The sequence below is a fragment of the Halictus rubicundus genome, chromosome 11, assembly GCF_050948215.1.
Source record: "Halictus rubicundus isolate RS-2024b chromosome 11, iyHalRubi1_principal, whole genome shotgun sequence".
Classification (NCBI taxonomy): domain Eukaryota; kingdom Metazoa; phylum Arthropoda; class Insecta; order Hymenoptera; family Halictidae; genus Halictus; species Halictus rubicundus.
This window is the reverse complement of record NC_135159.1, coordinates 10,296,660-10,317,346: the sequence shown is the minus strand read 5'-3', so window position 1 is coordinate 10,317,346 and position 20,687 is coordinate 10,296,660. Positions and strand designations below refer to the sequence as shown.

The 20,687-nt window shown below is 42.6% G+C and overlaps 2 protein-coding genes across 2 annotated transcripts in view; both read right to left on the bottom strand.

The window, feature by feature from the left end:
- Window positions 1-12,989: 12,989 nt before the first annotated feature.
- The window catches only part of LOC143358929 (midasin), an 85,740-nt gene continuing 78,042 nt past the window's right edge, over window positions 12,990-20,687 (bottom strand). The window contains exons 17-22 of the mRNA XM_076796468.1: window positions 16,508-20,670; window positions 15,132-16,384; window positions 14,682-15,038; window positions 13,791-14,580; window positions 13,360-13,600; window positions 12,990-13,275 (exon numbers count right to left, since the gene is read on the bottom strand). Of these exons, the coding sequence (XP_076652583.1) occupies window positions 13,093-13,275; window positions 13,360-13,600; window positions 13,791-14,580; window positions 14,682-15,038; window positions 15,132-16,384; window positions 16,508-20,670 (6,987 nt within the window). The 3' untranslated portion in view covers window positions 12,990-13,092. The remainder of the gene's footprint in view (window positions 13,276-13,359; window positions 13,601-13,790; window positions 14,581-14,681; window positions 15,039-15,131; window positions 16,385-16,507; window positions 20,671-20,687) is intronic.
- The window catches only part of LOC143358944 (uncharacterized), a 321,603-nt gene continuing 320,171 nt past the window's right edge, over window positions 19,256-20,687 (bottom strand). The window contains exon 2 of the mRNA XM_076796492.1: window positions 19,256-19,266. The gene's annotated coding sequence lies outside the window, so the exon portion shown is untranslated. The remainder of the gene's footprint in view (window positions 19,267-20,687) is intronic.

Here is a 20,687-nt window from a genome sequence, read left to right as displayed (position 1 = left end):
CTATAATTTATTTTCACTAAATAATTAGTTAGCAAGATGGTCAAGGGAGTGCTTGTCGACATCATTGGTGAGACGAATTGTTGTAAACATTAAACAGCTAGAAATAATAAATTTATCAGTGAATTGTGTTCGATAAATTAATACGTGCGAATATTCATTGTTCAAAAGTTACTCTGTATCTCGAGTTCTATTAGGTATTTTTATTAAAAAATTAGATGGTAAGATGGCCAAGGGATGGCTTGTTGATACCATTACCAAAAGAAATTGTTATAAACATTAAACAGCCAGAAATAATAAATTTATCAGTGAAATGTGTTCGATAAATTAATGCGTGCGAATATTCATGGTTCAAAAGTTATTTTATATCTCAGTTTCTTTAATTTATTTTTACTAAATAATTGGATGTCAAGATGGTGAAGGGAGTGTTTATCGACATCATTGGCGAAAGGAATTGTTACAAACAATAAACAGCCGGAAATAATAAATTTTACAGTGAATTGCGTGGGATAAATTAATGCGTGCGAATATTCATGGCTTAAAAGTTATTCTATATCTCGGTTTCTATAATTTATTTTCACTAAATAATTACTTAGCAAGATGGTCAAGGGAGTGCTTGTCGACATCATTGGTGAGACGAATTGTTGTAAACATTAAACAGCCAGAAATATTAAATTTATCAGTGAATTGTGTTCGATAAATTAATACGTGCGAATATTCATTGTTCAAAAGTTACTCTGTATCTTGAGTTCTATTAGGTATTTTTATTAAAAAATTAGATGGCGAGATGGTCAAGGGAGTGCTTGTCGACATCATTGGCGAAAGGAATTGTTATAAACATTAAACAGCCAGAAATAATAAATTTATCAGAGAACTGTGTTCGATAAATTAATGCGTGCGAATATTCATGGTTCAAAAGTTACTCTGTATTTCGAGTTCTATTAGGTATTTTTAGTAAAAAATTAGATGGTAAGATGGCCAAGGGATGGCTTGTTGATACCATTACCAAAAGAAATTGTTATAAACATTAAGCAACCAGAAATAATAAATTTATCAGTGAAATGTGTTCGATAAATTAATGCGTGCGAATATTCATGGTTCAAAAGTTACTCTGTATCTCGAGTTCTATTAGGTATTTTTGCTAAAAAATTAGATGGTAAGATGGTCAAGGGATGGCTTGTTGATACCATTACCAAAAGAAATTGTTATAAACATTAAGCAGCCAGAAATAACAAATTTATCAATAATTACTATCGCGGCGATCGAAGTTTGTCGAAGTTAGTTTGGGGTGGGGGAGTTGCGCACCGCGCACCGCGCACCCCACCACGGCGTCCGCGCTCAGTCAGTCAGTCGTGGTGCGCACTCAGGACGGAACGGGAGGGCTCCGGGACCAGAAGGACGAAGGTCCTTGGAGTTGACCAGAGGTTCTCCGGAGCTGCCCTGGGCCACCCTGACCACCCTGGCCTACCCTCGCCTACCTTCGGGTGGACCAGGGATCCTCCAGAGCTGCAGTGGACATCACTGGTCAACCTTGGTCCACCTGCTGGCTCGCGGTCGGTCAGCGGTTCCTGGAAGCCGTCTCCGCTCACCTTGGTCAACTTTCAACAGCTGGTAAGTAACAACACAAATATACATTTTCTGTTTTGGAATGCGTGTTCGATCAACGAACGCCGTCAATTACACTGTCCAACGCCAAAAAAATTTTGCAATACCTGTTGGGTGATTCTTATACACTTTGTCATCCTAAAACCGAATCTGAAAGTAGAATTGCTCCATCACGCAACGTTTTCGAAAAATTTTGGTTTTTGTAAAAATGCCCGATTTTGATACGAAACGACGTGTTACGGAAAAACTAAACACGGGAGAAAGTTCAAATTCGAGTCAAGAGATAGAGAGGACTCTCCTCTACATATTCATATAGGCAATTATATTTTTATGTACTTCCTAATAGTTGTAAATGGTTGTTAAAGTTTGAAAATGTGCCGACCCGGGTACTTTGTACGCTCTATTTTTGTATTTATGTGAAAAATCCTTTATCTAGCAGGAATTTACTATACAGGAATGCATTCTACAGACATTTCTGGTAATGAAACCATTCACGAAAAGTATTTGGTTCCCTTAATGTACGAGAAGGATCAGAAAATGTTAATTGACAGCGTGTGCGCGACGCGTTCGCGCCAGACGGCCATTGCAGCCTTTTCGCGACTCGCCAGGGCCGTCGCTATGCGTAGTCGACGTTGGTACCACTCAAGTATGTCTTTGCTTACTATGCTTAATTAAATACATTTTTTTTTGCCTTTTTGGGTGCCAATCATTACAAAAGATTATAAAAATACGAGTTATATTCACATTTCATTCAATTTTCTTTATTAAGCATTTCCACAATGAAATGTGAATATAACTCGTATTTTTATAATCTTTTGTAATTATTGGCACCCAAAAAGACAAAAAAAAATGTATTTAATTAAGCATAGTAAGCAAAGACATACTTGAGTGGTACCAACGTCGACTACGCATAGCGACGGCCCTGGCGAGTCGCGAAAAGGCTGCAATGGCCGTCTGGCGCGAACGCGTCGCGCACACGCTGTCAATTAACATTTTCTGATCCTTCTCGTACATTAAGGGAACCAAATACTTTTCGTGAATGGTTTCTTTACCAGAAATGTCTGTAGAATGCATTCCTGTATAGTAAATTCCTGCTAGATAAAGGATTTTTCACATAAATACAAAAATAGAGCGTACAAAGTACCCGGGTCGGCACATTTTCAAACTTTAACAACCATTTACAACTATTAGGAAGTACATAAAAATATAATTGCCTATATGAATATGTAGAGGAGAGTCCTCTCTATCTCTTGACTCAAATTTGAACTTTCTCGCGTGTTTAGTTTTTCCGTAACACGTCGTTTCGTATCAAAATCGGGCATTTTTACAAAAACCAAAATGTTTCGAAAACGTTGCGTGATGGAGCAATTCTACTTTCAGATTCGGTTTTAGGATGACAAAGTGTATAAGAATCACCCAACAGGTATTGCAAAACTCGAAAAAAGTTTAATTTTGTTGGACAGTGTTATTATTTCTGTATTTTTAATTCCAATTTGCTTCGGAATTTGTTTCTTTTCTTGAAATTACATTATATTATATTTTTGACACAAAATTAGTACTCTGAAATTTTATTATATTATATTATATTTTGGACATAAAATTGGTATTTTGAAATTATATTATATTATATTTTTAATATAAAATTGGTATTCCTCCGATCGGAGGTCCCTCGGGGCTCACTCACGGGCCGGGCCGTGGGTGAGTACGCGTATTAGCGAACTCGGGGCGACAAAAACTTGTAGGTTGTTGCGTTCTAATTTCGCTATATTTATTCTTGATTAAAATTTTTCAACTTTCAAATAAAAAATTATTTCTGAACTTTCAAAAGTTCTTCTTCTATAATTTATTTATCTGGTTTAAAATTGGTATTCCTCCGAATGGAGGTCCCTTAGCGACTCACTCACGGGCCGGGCCCGTGGGTGAGTACGGGTATTAGCGAACCCATGGCCACCCGAGCTTGTAGGTCATTGCGTCCCAATTTCGTTAGATTTATTTTTGATTGAAATTGATCATCTTTCCAATTAAGCATTACTTCTGAATTTTCAAAAGTTCCTCTTGTAAAATTTATGTATTTGGTTTAAAATTGGTATTCCTCCGAACGGAGGTCCCTCAGGGGCTCACTCACGGATGGGGCCGTGGGTGAGACGGGTATTGGCAAACCCGAGGCGACCCTAGCCTTTAGGTTGTTGCGTCCCTATCTCGTTAGATTTATTTTCGATTGGAATTGTTCATCTTTCCAATTGAAATTTATTTCTGAACTTTCAAAAGTTCCTCTTTTAAAATTTATCTATCTGATTTAAAATTGGTATTCCTCCGAACGGAGGTCCCTCAGGGACTCACTGCTGTGGGTGAGTACGGGTATTGGCGAACCCGGGGCGCCCCGAAGCGCCACCTCAGTAGATTGAAGTTCTGTCTTCATCTACTCTTAGTTTGTTGTCGGTTAGGCCGTACTCGTGTACGGGGTTGTTATGGCTCTCGTGAGCCGTTAGATTTGCACTCTTGTGCATGTTAGGTAGGCCGTACTCGTGTACGGGGTTAGTTTGGCTATCATGAGCCGTTAGATTTGCACTCTTGTGCATGTAGGTAGGCCGTACTCGTGTACGGGGTTAGCTTGGCTCTCGTGAGCTGGTGTTAGGTTGGCTCTCGTGAGCTGGGTAGATTTCGCACTCTTGTGCATGTTAGGTAGGCCGTACTCGTGTACGGGGTTAGCTTGGCTCTCGTGAGCTGGTGTTAGGTTGGCTCTCGTGAGCTGGATAGATTTCGCACTCTTGTGCATATTAGGTAGGCCGTACTCGTGTACGGGGTCATCGTTTCATCTTTGTTTCGTCGTCTTTTTTTACTTCGGTTCCTCCATTGTATTGTGTCTCATTACTATTAGTCTGTTTCAGAGTGAATGCAACAGATGAGAAATTTTGTCGTCGAACGAAGACACCGCATCGAACGAAGACACCGCATCGAACGAAGACCACATTATTTATAAGTTAGTATTAGTTGTCGAGCAATTATTGTGTTCGATTCATTTTGTTAGTTTCGCTTGTTGATTTGGGTCACAGCCTTCTGCTGTGACTAAGTTGGTAGCGTCACCCTCGAACCAGAGGCTAGTACTCTGGTTCGCTTCTTTCATTTTACTTTCTCGTAAATCTGAGCCTTCTGCTCCATTTTTATTTTCTCTGGAATTGTTCAGAGACTTGTCAGAATTAGTTTTTTTTTTGGCTCACAATAATTGCTCGATTCGAGTGCGTGCGTTAGTTATTAAGCTTGTTTCTTAGTATTGTATAAATGTCGAGTAATTATTGCCGTAACTTCAGTTTGCTCGGTTCGATTTTTGATTCCGACACAGCCATCTGCTGTGTCGGACCTTGCTTGTATGTACCAGACCGGTTGGTACCGGTGCTCGGCGTAGATCCATTGAGAGGGATGGTTGAGAGACCTGTTCACTCGTGTAAAATCCTCTCTGCTGTAAGGCCACCCGAGTCGCCTCAACGCTAGTCGTTGCCTGGCGACAGGTGGGTGGGGGAAATGGGTATCGTTTGAACGCTTCTCTCGGCCATCGCTCTTCGTGAGGACACGTCGGGTACCGGTGCTGGCTGGAGTTGGGCTGCAAGCATTGTACGCGTCGCGTCACCCTCGATCCAGAGCCTTCTGCTCTGGTTCGGTTTTGTTTCTCTCTTTGAAAGAATCAGAGCCTTCTGCCTGATTCGTTTTTGATCTCCCGTGAATCGGAGACTTCTTCTCCGATTCACACCTTTTGCTCCGCAATAATTGCTCGACATACGCTGCGAAATTTAGTTTGTAAGACTCGAAAGCGTCGTTGTAAGAAAGGGAGTCAGAAGGAAGCGTATCGAATTCCTTCTGGCTTCCTTTCGGGTCTCTTGTGCAGCAACCTCCTCGTGGTGAGACCCGGGCAATCGGTAATATTCTCTATTTGTTAAATCTTCTATTATCTAACAAATAGAGAATAATATCGAGCTAATAGCTGCTCATTTATAATTTGCGGTAACATTGTGAAATAAAATTAAGACGTACTAATAATAAAAACTTGTGTATTTAATTGAATTGTGTCTCAATTTATTTTAAACTTGTTTCGGGTGGGCCAAGGGTCCTCCCTGCTTTCCTTCGCGCTTTCCTTGTTTACCCTTGGCCCACCTACGCTTTCTTTGCAGCTCTTTTTAATTATTAATCGAAACACACACTTCTTGTTTCGGAATACTTTTTCATTCAATAAACATCCTACATTTTTTCTGGATTTCTAATTGAAATTTGCTTCTGAACTTTTTAAAAGTTCCTTTTCTTAAAATTCCTATGTTTGGCTTAAAATTGGTATTCCTCCGAACGGAGGTCCCTCAGGGGCTCACTCACGGATGGGGCCGTGGGTGAGACGGGTATTGGCAAACCCGAGGCGACCCTAGCCTTTAGGTTGTTGCGTCCCTATCTCGTTAGATTTATTTTCGATTGGAATTGTTCATCTTTCCAATTGAAATTTATTTCTGAACTTTCAAAAGTTCCTCTTTTAAAATTTATCTATCTGATTTAAAATTGGTATTCCTCCGAACGGAGGTCCCTCAGGGACTCACTGCTGTGGGTGAGTACGGGTATTGGCGAACCCGGGGCGCCCCGAAGCGCCACCTCAGTAGATTGAAGTTCTGTCTTCATCTACTCTTAGTTTGTTCTCGGTTAGGCCGTACTCGTGTACGGGGTTGTTATGGCTCCCGTGAGCCGGTTAGATTCGCACTCTCGTGCATATTAGGTAGGCCGTACTCGTGTACGGGGTTGTTATGGCTCCCGTGAGCCGATTAGATTCGCACTCTTGTGCATATTAGGTAGGCCGTACTCGTGTACGGGGTTATTTTGGCTCGCGTGAGCCGATTAGATTCGCACTCTTGTGCATATTAGGTAGGCCGTACTCGTGTACGGGGTTAGCTTGGCTCTCGTGAGCTGGTGTTAGGTTTGGCTCTCGTGAGCTGGGTAGATTTCGCACTCTTGTGCGTGTTAGGTAGGCCGTACTCGTGTACGGGGTTAGCTTGGCTCTCGTGAGCTGGTGTTAGGTTTGGCTCTCGTGAGCTGGGTAGATTCCGCACTCTTGTGCGTGTTAGGTAGGCCGTACTCGTGTACGGGGTCATCGTTTGTTCTTTATTTCGTCGTCTTCTATTACTTCGATTCCTCCGTTGTATCTTGCCTAATTATTATTAGTCTGTTTCAGAGCGAGTACAACAGATGAGAAATTTTATGGTCGAACGAAGACAACACGTGGTACGAAGACGTCATATTATTTATAAGTTAGTATTAGTTGTCGAGCAATTATTGTGTTAGATTCACTTTGTTAAATTCGCTTGCTTTTATTTTGTCTCGCATTGTTCAGAGACTTGCCTGATTTAGTTTCCTTCTTTTGTCCACAATAATTGCTCGACTTGCGTGCGTACGTTAGTTTTTAAGATTTGTTCATCGTCGTTGTAATAATGTCGAGTAATGATTGCCATAATTTCACTTTGCTCGGTTCGATTTTTGACTCCGACACAGCCTTAGGCTGTGTCGGCCTTGCTTGTATGTACCAGACCGGTTGGTACCGGTACTCGGCGAAGAAACATTGAGAGGGATGTACGAGAGACCTGTTCACTCGTGTAAAATCCTCTCTGCTGTAAGGCCACCCGAGTCGCCTCAACGCTAGTCGTTGCCTGGCGACAGGTGGGTGGGGGAAATGGGTATCGTTTGAACGCTTCTCTCGGCCATCGTTCTTCGTGTGGACACGTCGGGTATCGGTACTGGCTGGAGTTGGGCTGCAAGCATTGTACGCGTCGCGTCACCCTCGAACCAGAGCCTTCTGCTCTGGTTCGGTTTTGTTTCTCTCATTGAAAGAATCAGAGCCTTCTGCCTGATTCGTTCTTGATCCCTCGTGGATCGGAGACTTCTTCTCCGATTCACACCTTTTGCTCCGCAATAATTACTCGACATACGCTGCGAAATTTAGTTTGTAAGACTCGAAAGCGACGTTGTAAGAAAGGGAGTCAGAAGGAAGCGTATAGAATTCGTTCTGGCTTCCTTTCGGGTCTCTTGTGCAGCAACCTCCTCGTGGTGAGACCCGGGCAATCGGTAATATTCTCTATTTGTTAGATCTTCTATTATCTAACAAATAGAGAATAATATCGAGCTAATAGCTGCTCATTTATAATTTGCGGTAACATTGTGAAATAAAATTAAGACGTACTAATAATAAAAACTTGTGTATCTAATTGAATTGTGTCTCAATTTATTTTAAACTTGTTTGGGGTGGGCCAAGGGTCCTCCCTGCTTTCCTTCGCGCTTTCCTTGTTTACCCTTGGCCCACCTACGCCTTCTTGGCAGTTCCTTTTAATTATTAATCGAAACACACACTTCTTGTTTCGGAATACTTTTTCATTCAATAAACATCCTACATTTTTCTGGATTTCTAATTGAAATTTGCTTCTGAACTTTTTAAAAGTTCCTTTTCTTAAAATTCCTATGTTTGGCTTAAAATTGGTATTCCTCCGAACGGAGGTCCCTCAGGGGCTCACTCACGGATGGGGCCGTGGGTGAGACGGGTATTGGCAAACCCGAGGCGACCCTAGCCTTTAGGTTGTTGCGTCCCTATCTCGTTAGATTTATTTTCGATTGGAATTGTTCATCTTTCCAATTGAAATTTATTTCTGAACTTTCAAAAGTTCCTCTTTTAAAATTTATCTATCTGATTTAAAATTGGTATTCCTCCGAACGGAGGTCCCTCAGGGACTCACTGCTGTGGGTGAGTACGGGTATTGGCGAACCCGGGGCGCCCCGAAGCGCCACCTCAGTAGATTGAAGTTCTGTCTTCATCTACTCTTAGTTTGTTCTCGGTTAGGCCGTACTCGTGTACGGGGTTGTTATGGCTCCCGTGAGCCGGTTAGATTCGCACTCTCGTGCATATTAGGTAGGCCGTACTCGTGTACGGGGTTGTTATGGCTCTCGTGAGCCGTTAGATTTGCACCCTTGTGCATGTTAGGTAGGCCGTACTCGTGTACGGGGTTAGTTTGGCTCTCGTGAGCTGGTCTTAGGTTGGCTCCCGTGAGCTGGTAGTTTTGCACTCTTGTGCATGTTAGGTAGGCCGCACTCGTGTGCGGGGTCATCGTTTCATCTTATTTTCGTCGTCTTTTTTTACTTCGGTTCCTCCATTGTATTGTGTCTCATTACTATTAGTCTGTTTCAGAGTGAATGCAACAGATGAGAAATTTTGTCGTCGAACGAAGACACCGCATCGAACGAAGACACCGCATCGAACGAAGACCACATTATTTATAAGTTAGTATTAGTTGTCGAGCAATTATTGTGTTCGATTCATTTTGTTAGTTTCGCTTGTTGATTTGGGTCACAGCCTTCTGCTGTGACCAGTTGGTAGCGTCACCCTCGAACCAGAGGCTAGTACTCTGGTTCGCTTCTTTCATTTTACTTTCTCGTAAATCTGAGCCTTCTGCTCCATTTTTATTTTCTCTGGAATTGTTCAGAGACTTGTCAGAATTAGTTTTTTTTTGGCTCACAATAATTGCTCGATTCGATTGCGTGCGTTAGTTATTAAGCTTGTTTATCAGTATTGTATAAATGTCGAGTAATTATTGCCGTAACTTCAGTTTGCTCGGTTCGATTTTTGACTCCGACACAGCCTTATGCTGTGTCGGACCTTGCTTGTATGTACCAGACCGGTTGGTATCGGTGCTCGGCGTAGATCCATTGAGAGGGATGGTTGAGAGACCTGTTCACTCGTGTAAAATCCTCTCTGCTGTAAGGCCACCCGAGTCGCCTCAACGCTAGTCGTTGCCTGGCGACAGGTGGGTGGGGGAAATGGGTATCGTTTGAACGCTTCTCTCGGCCATCGCTCTTCGTGAGGACACGTCGGGTACCGGTGCTGGCTGGAGTTGGGCTGCAAGCATTGTACGCGTCGCGTCACCCTCGATCCAGAGCCTTCTGCTCTGGTTCGGTTTTGTTTCTCTCTTCGAAAGAATCAGAGCCTTCTGCCTGATTCGCTTTTGATCTCCCGTGCATCGGAGACTTCTTCTCCGATTCACACCTTTTGCTCCGCAATAATTGCTCGACATACGCTGCGAAATTTAGTTTGTAAGACTCGAAAGCGTCGTTGTAAGAAAGGGAGTCAGAAGGAAGCGTATCGAATTCCTTCTGGCTTCCTTTCGGGTCTCTTGTGCAGCAACCTCCTCGTGGTGAGACCCGGGCAATCGGTAATATTCTCTATTTGTTAAATCTTCTATTATCTAACAAATAGAGAATAATATCGAGCTAATAGCTGCTCATTTATAATTTGCGGTAACATTGTGAAATAAAATTAAGACGTACTAATAATAAAAACTTGTGTATTTAATTGAATTGTGTCTCAATTTATTTTAAACTTGTTTCGGGTGGGCCAAGGGTCCTCCCTGCTTTCCTTCGCGCTTTCCTTGTTTACCCTTGGCCCACCTACGCTTTCTTTGCAGCTCTTTTTAATTATTAATCGAAACACACACTTCTTGTTTCGGAATACTTTTTCATTCAATAAACATCCTACATTTTTTCTGGATTTCTAATTGAAATTTGCTTCTGAACTTTTTAAAAGTTCCTTTTCTTAAAATTCCTATGTTTGGCTTAAAATTGGTATTCCTCCGAACGGAGGTCCCTCAGGGGCTCACTCACGGATGGGGCCGTGGGTGAGACGGGTATTGGCAAACCCGAGGCGACCCTAGCCTTTAGGTTGTTGCGTCCCTATCTCGTTAGATTTATTTTCGATTGGAATTGTTCATCTTTCCAATTGAAATTTATTTCTGAACTTTCAAAAGTTCCTCTTTTAAAATTTATTTATCTGATTTAAAATTGGTATTCCTCCGAACGGAGGTCCCTCAGGGACTCACTGCTGTGGGTGAGTACGGGTATTGGCGAACCCGGGGCGCCCCGAAGCGCCACCTCAGTAGATTGAAGTTTTGACTTCATCTACTCTTAGTTTGTTCTCGGTTAGGCCGTACTCGTGTACGGGGTTGTTATGGCTCCCGTGAGCCGGTTAGATTCGCACTCTCGTGCATATTAGGTAGGCCGTACTCGTGTACGGGGTTGTTATGGCTCTCGTGAGCCCGTTAGATTTGCACTCTTGTGCATGTAGGTAGGCCGTACTCGTGTACGGGGTTAGCTTGGCTCTCGTGAGCTGGTGTTAGGTTGGCTCTCGTGAGCTGGGTAGATTTCGCACTCTTGTGCATGTTAGGTAGGCCGCACTCGTGTGCGGGGTTAGCTTGGCTCTCGTGAGCTGGTCTTAGGTTGGCTCCCGTGAGCTGGTAGTTTTGCACTCTTGTGCATGTTAGGTAGTCCGCACTCGTGTGCGGGGTTAGCTTGGCTCTCGTGAGCTGGATAGATTTCGCACTCTTGTGCATATTAGGTAGGCCGTACTCGTGTACGGGGTCATCGTTTCGTCTTTGTTTCGTCGTCTTTTTTTACTTCGGTTCCTCCATTGTATTGTGTCTCATTACTATTAGTCTGTTTCAGAGTGAATGCAACAGATGAGAAATTTTGTCGTCGAACGAAGACACCACATCGAACGAAGACACCGCATCGAACGAAGACCACATTATTTATAAGTTAGTACTAGTTGTCGAGCAATTATTGTGTTCGATTCATTTTGTTAGTTTCGCTTGCTGATTTGGGTCACAGCCTTCTGCTGTGACCAGTTGGTAGCGTCACCCTCGAACCAGAGGCTAGTACTCTGGTTCGCTTCTTTCATTTTACTTTCTCGTAAATCTGAGCCTTCTGCTCCATTTTTATTTTCTCTGGAATTGTTCAGAGACTTGTCAGAATTAGTTTTTTTTTGGCTCACAATAATTGCTCGATTCGAGTGCGTGCGTTAGTTATTAAGCTTGTTTATTAGTATTGTATAAATGTCGAGTAATTATTGCCGTAACTTCACTTTGCTCGGTTCGATTTTTGACTCCGACACAGCCATCTGCTGTGTCGGACCTTGCTTGTATGTACCAGACCGGTTGGTACCGGTGCTCGGCGTAGATCCATTGAGAGGGATGTTCGAGAGACCTGTTCACTCGTGTAAAATCCTCCCTGCCGTAAGTCCACCCGAGTCGCCTCAACGCTAGTCGTTGCCTGGCGACAGGTGGGTGGGGGAAACTTAGGGTATCGTTTGAACGCTTCTCTCGGCCATCGCTCTTCGTGAGGACACGTCGGGTACCGGTGCTGGCTGGAGTTGGGCTGCAAGCATTGTACGCGTCGCGTCACCCTCGATCCAGAGCCTTCTGCTCTGGTTCGGTTTTGTTTCTCTCTTTGAAAGAATCAGAGCCTTCTGCCTGATTCGTTTTTGATCTCCCGTGAATCGGAGACTTCTTCTCCGATTCACACCTTTTGCTCCGCAATAATTGCTCGACATACGCTGCGAAATTTAGTTTGTAAGACTCGAAAGCGTCGTTGTAAGAAAGGGAGTCAGAAGGAAGCGTATCGAATTCCTTCTGGCTTCCTTTCGGGTCTCTTGTGCAGCAACCTCCTCGTGGTGAGACCCGGGCAATCGGTAATATTCTTTATTTGTAAGATCTTCTAGTATCTTACAAATAGAGAATAATATCGAGCTAATAGCTGCTTTGCGATAACATTGTAAAATAGAATTTAAGATTTACTAATTATAAAAACTTGTGTATTTAATTGAATTGTGTCAGAATTTACTTTAGGCTAGCTCGGGATGGGCCAAGGTGGGCCTTCAATGCTTTCCTTGTTTTCCCTTGGTCCACTTTCAGCTTCTTGGTAAGCTCCTTTGAATTACTAACCGAAAATCACAGTTTTTGTTTCGGATTAACTTGTCATTCATTGAACACCGTCACCTTTTTTCCTGAATTTCTAATTGAACTTTGCTTCTGAACTTTTCAAAAGTTACTTTTCTTAAAATTGATATTTTTTGCCTAAAATTGATATTCCTTCGGTCGGAGGTCCTTCCATTTATTACAGCTGTATGATCTAAGCTTCTCGTGGATCTAGTTGCAACATTTATCGTTCGTTAGCGTAGAGGGCGTAAGAAATCTAGTTGTTGTTAACGATGTCGGTATTTCAGATCGTGAGACACGAAACCCCATATGGTGATTGGTCTACTCCTATACCTCGTTTGTGATTTTTTGTCTCACGTCCGTGGGGCTCTAGTGTCTAGAGCCCCCTTACCATTGTTGTGTCACATCCTGCCGTATCGGTCGGAACTAATATTGTGGAACCATTATCACAGACGACATGTAGGAGTACGCCAGTCACCTTATTATACTGTTTCGTGTGGCACGATATGAAATACCGTGAGAATGTTCATGGAAGCGTATTGAATTCCTTCTGGCTTGCTAAATGTAAGAACAGATAAGATTTTGTAAATAAATATGTGTAAGATCCAACTCTCTTTGATGATATTTATATGACTTATTATATGATACAGATACGACATAACAAAAGTACATACAAACGCAGTAATGCAATGCATCTATAAATAAAAGTTAGTCTTTACGTGTCAATCCTACCAACAATTTCAAACCACTGTCGCAATGCATCGCTGAGTACCACCGGCAAAGTATCCAAATCTCGTAGAACAATGTAAAATGGAAATGGGAAATTGTCCATGTAAGAACGTATACCAAGCAACTTCCCATTTTCGAAAACTGGCATTCGTATATCCAGAATCGAGTCCTATAAAGTAATTCGACATCAAGATTATTAGTAAAATTCGTTTAATTAATTTGTTGTAAGTATACCGATGTATTTGTCTCTCACCTTGTTCAGAGGATTATCAACGATTATGAAGACCAAGAAAATATTTAGTAATTTAGCTCTCCTCACAGCTAAAGTCACTGTTTCTACTCCCTCTGAAAATATTCCTCTGCCATCAGACAGAATAGTCACTAATTTCGCGTTATCAGTAGCACTGCCCTGAGCTGTGAACATGTCTGTTGCATACTCCAGCAACTGACCAATCATGGTCTTCTTCTGCTCGAATTTCATTTCCTGGATCAATCTGAAAATTAAAATCCTCATAATCGTGGAACCACTACTAATCCAATTACAAAACTTCTTTATATTTCATTATTTTTTATGAGATTTTCACCAATTTATTGAACCTTTACTGTATTTTTCATATGAATAATTTATAAATTCAATGTATTTTTCGAAACTGTGATTTCTGGGTACGCCTGTTGAATACCCACCTTGCCCCGCTCTCTTCAGTGAAATTTTCTCCGAACGGATGAAGGATATTCACTCGTTCCCCAAAGTTAATAACAGCCAGCTGTCCAACCTCTAAATAAGTCATAGCCTTGCCAATTAACGAGAGCGACTCGAAAGCTAATTCCTTGGAATGATTATCAGCCATGCTACTAGAGTCATCGATTGCCAGTACAATCTGGTAGTCTCTCTTCGATGGTTTCGTCCGCCTCAACCATATTTTATCCTTGCGGAATTCGCTAGCAATATAGGGGATCACTTTTCTCATGTTAATACGTCTGCCAGTCCTATAATCGCCTTTTAACCTGGATGTTAGCGTTGGTTCCAACACTAGACGCAATTTTTCACTGAGTTCCCTGGCAGCTGACTCTGTCAACGCACTGATAGAGCTCCAAGCATTCGCTGCTTCAACTGACGATGCTTGCTGAGTCCAGTGACCAAGCATATTCTCGATCTCAGATCTCTTCTTCGCAATATCCTCTGTCGAGACACCGTAGAGATCCGTCGCTGATAGTATTGTGTGAAAGGTGGACTCTGTGCCACGCAAAACGCGACTTGTCTCCGCTGTTTCACCCTCAACTTCACCCACCATCTCAACCTCTTCAACGTCGTCAGACCTTTCACCCTTTCCGCGACCTGATTTGTCCTTTTCGCTGTCAGGTACTTTAGAGGGCTGCTCCTTCTCCACTTTCTCCTGCTGTTCCTGCGGCTCTGGATCCTCATGCATCTTCACATCATCATCCTCTGGCTCCTCATCCATTTTTTCTTCATTATCTAAAACCAAAACATCAAGTAGCAGCAAGGTAGCAACACAAACCAAAGGTTTGTATTTTTACCAATCACATTTTACACTTGGTACGTGATGGTCAACTGACCTTCCAAATTGGACGCTTGTTTCTTAACTTGCTCCTCAGTCGCAGCGTCAAAGACAATGTCATCAAACTTCTCAGACTTCTTGATGTGCTCATAAGTCTCGCTTGCGCCTCCATTCTCAGCATCGTTCCGCTCTTCTTCATGCTCATCCCGCTCCTCTCGCATCAGTCCAGTTTTCAGTTTCTTTGCTGATGGTTGGACCTCGTCATCAAGCAGACTGCGGTTCTCATCGCTCTGACCCGGTTTCCTTCGTTTCTCAATCGGCTTCGACGACCTCTCCTCACCGGACGTAGGTGCGTTCTCTTCTTTCTTGGACCCGGAGTGACCCTGGCGTTTTTCTGTCTGTGACTGACCCGTTCCTGGAACGAAAAATATTACGTTGTTCTCGAGTCTTAGGTTCCTACGTAGATATGTAATTTTACTTAATACGCATGTTACTGTGTTAAACCTACCTTTGTCTTTGGTATCATCTGCGCTAACCTCTGTAGGATCAGTCTCCATATTTTCATCATTCGCCTGACTCGCCACAGCATCTCTAGAACCATCTTTCCTTGCCTCAACCTCGTCTGAAGCATCCACTTCTTTGCTGCTTGCGTCCAAGCTGGGAGACACCTTCTCCTCCTCCTGTGTCTGTTCTTCCTCCATCTTCTGTTCCTCTGAATCCTTTTCCTTATTCTCCTCGACGTCAGCTTCCTTGGCATCCTTCTTCGTATCACTGTCTGCTTGTGGATCTTCCTCTACATCACTATCATCTTCATCGTTCATAGGTTCATCGGCTGCATCTTCCTTGCCCTCCTCTTCTTTAGATTCCTCAGGCTCTTCTGGGATCTTAGCGTCCTTCATCTGATCAATGTCGAAAGGATTCTCTTCCTGCTGGTCAGTTTCCTTGTCCTCTTTCATTTCGTCGTCCAAAGCCATGTCCTCTGGGAGATCAAACGCCTCTGGCTCGATCTCTGGTTGCTGTTTCCCATGATAGGGGTCTATCTGATCATCGTCCACCTCGGGTTCATTGAACTCATTGATCTCCTTCTTCTCTTCCTCTTTCCTCTGACCTTCCTTCTCTGACTCCCTGCCCTCAGTCTCATCTTTCTCCTCGTTCCCATCTTTTGCGCCCATTTCCTCCTGCCCTGTCTCCTCCCCACTTCCCTTCTTGTCTTTCTGATTCTCTTCACCTTTCTCTTCTTCATCTCCCTCTTCCTCTTCCTCATCCTTCCACATCTCTTCGTCGAGCTTCTCAGCAGTCTCATCGGTCTCACCCATCTCTTTGTCTAAGTCATCCTCCTCCTCCTTGTCCTTGTCTTCTTCATCTTGCTCCAGGTCTTGTAGGTGGCTCTCGAAGTTCTCCGACATCTCGATACCCTTATCTTCCTCTTTAGTGTCCTTCTGTTCATTGTCCTTTTTCTCGTCGTTTGGACCCTTTGTGTCCTCCAGTTGATCCTCTGATTCTATTCTGTCTGAGACATCCTTTTTCCCTTCACCCTCAGCTAAGCCCATTCCTCCCTCACTTGGGCCGCCATCTTGATCTTCCTCGGTAGCACTTGTGTCTTCCTGTTGACAGAAACCATTTGCAGCTAAATCTAGGAAGACGTTTAGCTGAAGGTAGAGGAACTTGCAAGTCAGACGGAATGAAGCCACCTGTTCGTACAGGTAATACTGAAGAAGAAGGGCGTATTGCTTCAGAAGAGGCAGGTGCTCTAATAGTAACCTGGAAATGAAAATATGTAAGTGAAACGTAAGAAAAACCAATTATTACGTTGTATATAACAAGTAGCTCATGGATAAATTTAGCTAGTATAAGTGACCAGAGATCCGGTAGAGAGGAACTTACCTCATACACTGATTAGCAGATTTAACATCTGTTTGATAAATAATCTGCATCAGCTCCCTAAGGATTTTCGATACTGTCCTCAGCTTCAAATCAGGAATAGCTGTCCTCAAGGACTCTATCAACCTGTCGGTCATATAATTCTCCTCGAAACTTTCTTCAAACTCCTTCTTAGACTCCTCTGTCTCTTCACTTGTCTTCCGACTGTTCTGCAACTTCTTCTGAATCGCAATAAGTACTTGCGTGATCAATACATCCAAACGTTTCTTATACACCTCCAAGTCTTCAGGTTTCCCATCTTCCTTTATTACTGGTTCGCTCAATACTAACTCAAACTGTTCAACATTCCTATTAATCTTGTTCACCATGAAGAGAAGATTCTCAGTGATAGGATGATCTACCGTGAAGCTCGAGCTGAGATCAGCTAGCTTGCCTTTCACCTCATTGATCTTCCGGTAGCTTGTCTTAAGGAAGTCAATGTGTTGTTTGTGGAAGAAGAAGATGTGGCCAGATTTTTTAACTTTCTCAGACACTGTAATCCATTTGTTCAGTTCATCAGTTACACTCTGTATCAATTTCAAGGAATCCTTCATAGACGTCGTTGAATCTTCAACAACACTGTGCTCTTTCAAAACAGGTCTGACTATTCTGTTTAGATCTAGAAGTTTCTCCTCTTCAAGGGAGTCGGGTGGACAACTTTCTAAAAAGACAATAACCTGCTTCATACTCAGCTCCAGCACCTGCAACAGGTCCTGGAAATTAAACATTAGGCTTTGCAGGTCGCTCTGTCCCGCCTCTGCACCAGAATCCTCCTTGGTTGACTCATCCATCATGAGATCAAGATTGAGTAATTGAATTCTAAGAGGAAGGAAATGCTTAAGTAAGTTAAAAACGAGTTCCTTCTGCTTATGAGCTAATAGAGTCAGATGAACGGAGAATCCTCTACAACGTTCAGCATTCTGAGGTCCTATATCGCTTCTTCCAGAATTCAAAATGCCATCCAGGAAGTTCAACTTGATCAGAGACTCATAATAATACTTGTCGCAGCCTGACCACTGTTCGAGCAACCCTTTCAACACGTTCTCATTCAAATCTGTCCGGAACTGGAACCTCTGGATCTCCAGCAGATCCAATGGCATCGATCCATGACACGTGATTTCACTTTTCCTGTTCTTCCAGGTCAGAATACCTATTCTATAAGAGAGTCCAAGCTGACTCAAAGATTTGAAATAATTCGCCAACGCCATCTTCTTCTGCTGAAGCATGCTCTTCAACAGAGACTTCTGCTTGCCTTTCGTTAGGGTCTTATCCACTTCTAAATTCTTCAATCGTTTACTCTCTTCAAGCATGTCTTCTATGAAAGACTCAATATCAGTTCTAACCTGAGAGTAGTTGCATTGTACAATAATGTCCTGACAGAATTGACGAGCCTTGCGAACTACCTTCTCCATTCTACTTAATTTCCTAGCCTCAAGCTGAATCAAGAAGTCAGAAGGACTTAATGCTCTCCTGTTGTCAACGCTCAAGGTCTCTGTCTTCATCTTCAAAGCCAGATGGGCAGCCACGTTCTCCAACAAGCCCTTTTGGAACTCTTTTACGAACTTGTGCAGAGTTCTGCGCGTCTTCTCGGCAGTGTTCTTCACGGACCAATAACTGATATCATTCCATCTGGTGATCTTGATAGTGTCCTTTAATTTCTTAGCAATTGGCTCTTTCAGGGTCTTTATTTTATTACTGACATCGCTTAGGAAACAACGATAGTAGTGATAAACGTTCCAGAAAATGGCGGACAGTTCCCTTTCCCTCTTGCCTTCACTGAACATCGAGATATGTTGATGGAATAAGAAGATCAGCTGGAGTCTCGACTCAAATTGAATTAAAGATGATTCCGTAAGGAACCGTTCCAGGGTCCCATGAATTTTCTCCTTCGTAGGACCAGTGACCTTGATCTCTTCACTGTTTTCAGGGTGTTCAGGGTCAAGGTCCTCCGCGAGATACTGGTCAACCAAGTCAAAAAGGAAGAACCACCACCTGGAGGCCTCAGATTTCAAGTCATCTTCAAGGATTTCTAATGAATCCTTGCATCTGGAGAGCTCTAGCTTCCTCCAATGAAGGATTTTCTTGCCAAAGAACTCTATGAACTCTGCCAGGCTGACGTCGTGACGAGCATTCTCCTCCCATTGCTGAATTTTTGTTAACAACAATTCAACACCAACTAGGAACCTCAGCAATGACGAATTTATTGGAAAACTGAGGATTCTCTCAATGATCGATTTAATGGTGTTCAAGATGGGGTTCTCTGACCACTCAGTCAGGAAAGTCTCAATCTTTTCTGTAAGCTTCTCGAAGTATGGTTGACACTCTTCAACCTCTACTATATTTGGATCCCTGTAGAAATCATAAACATCTCTGCTGGTAGTTTCAAAACTACATTTTCGTGATATTAAGACATTCAGACTGCAGATTAATTTTGAGGTTAAGTTCTCCGGCCATGTTCCAATTGAGGGTCCGAGCATCTCGAACCTTTGAGCCAGGGGCCTCACAAAATTAGGCTCTTGACTTTCTGTGTGATCTAACTGGTTCTTAGACCTTCTTGATCTGTTTATAGAATTTTTATTATTTGAATGTTCTTGAGCTGAGTTCTGCAAGATGTTCCAGTGAATCGTTTGAATCTCCCGTGCATCTTTCGAAGATATCAGCTCAAAGAATTGGTCTTTCTCAGTTTGATCATTGTTTGATAATTTTTGGAGCTCTGGGAACTCCTGCTGGAAGCCAGGAAATATTTCCACAAGTTCCAAAAAGTCCTGTTGAAAACCAGGGAACATTTTCCTGAAGTTTATCTCATCCTCTTCTTTCTCGGACTTCATCTTAAAAAGACTCTCCTTCTCCTTAGCTTCCTCTTCTCGTTGTTTCTCTTGCTCCCTCCACAAAATTCGAATTTTTAACAAAATCTTGCTCAATTCTTCCCAAATTGACTTAGAACCTAATCCAACAACAGCAGACAAATTCTCTAACTCGTGCAAAGCGATCATTGTCATGGAAAATCTATCTTTCTGCAGAATTTTCGACCCAGACTGTCTTCCTAGGATCAAGATCATTTTCTCAGAGGCACATAACCTAACCAGATCCAAATAATTCTGTTGATAAAGACTGGCAACAGGAAAACGCAGTAGATTATAGCAAATGTCAGAGTTTAGGCTCTCATGCTGCAAGTTGGAGATTTGTTGGACCAAAATAGAGACTCCATGGTGCAAATTCAAGATGGCGGCGATCATGGGTGAGACCAAATCGGGAAATCCTACCAAGTAATTCTTTTCCAGCTTGCCAGCAAATCTTTCCAGCGATTTCTTCCAGATCAATGCTTCTTGAAGCTGCTCTCGATCTAGATTGATCAATTCTTTACGCTGGGCTTTATCAGTGATGACATTTAGATGATCCAGCTGCCGGAAGACCGCTTCAAACGAGCCGATGTTCCTCGAGAAATTCTCTATCTCTTCTCTGAGGTTTTGGAAGCTTGAGGAAGGTCTCGCAGCTTGGATGTTTTTGAAGCTCTTCACTTCCATTGCTAATCCCCTCAGATGATTGCGTCTCGACCAGAATCGATCGCGGGGAGTGGCAGTTGCCCGGATGTTATCCTGCAGATGCTCGATTAGCATCATATGCTCCAGCTCTGACATGTTCTCGCGAATATATTTTGTCTTCAAGGCAATCTTTTGTACCGGATCTATGGATCCCAGGTCGTGGAAGAGGAACATCTGGAGGTAGCCGAGAATCAGCCATCCTTTGCCTCTTTCTACGTCGTTTTCTTCTGATTCTAACTTTTTCACAATATCTTGTAGTGATTTTAAGGGTTCGAGGAAACGAGTTGAAAATTCTTTTTCTTCGTCCTCTTTTAAGGTTAGTTTGAAATTGTTTAAAATGTTTGTGATTGCAGAGGTGTAATACTTGGAGCAGAATTGAAGGAGGATCGAGTCGTTCGTGGAGAAATTGAATTCTGGGGTGTTTAAGACTAACGAGTTCCTCCAGAGCATTGTCTGGATTGTTTTTAATAGTTTTTTCTTCATTTTGTGGTTTCCAAGATTGATATTGTGCATCTTGTTCCCAGATTTTGTTAGGAACAACTCGAAAATTAGCTTGCAGAGGTTCGACTTGCTGATGAAGTTTGTCTAAAAATTATAAAATA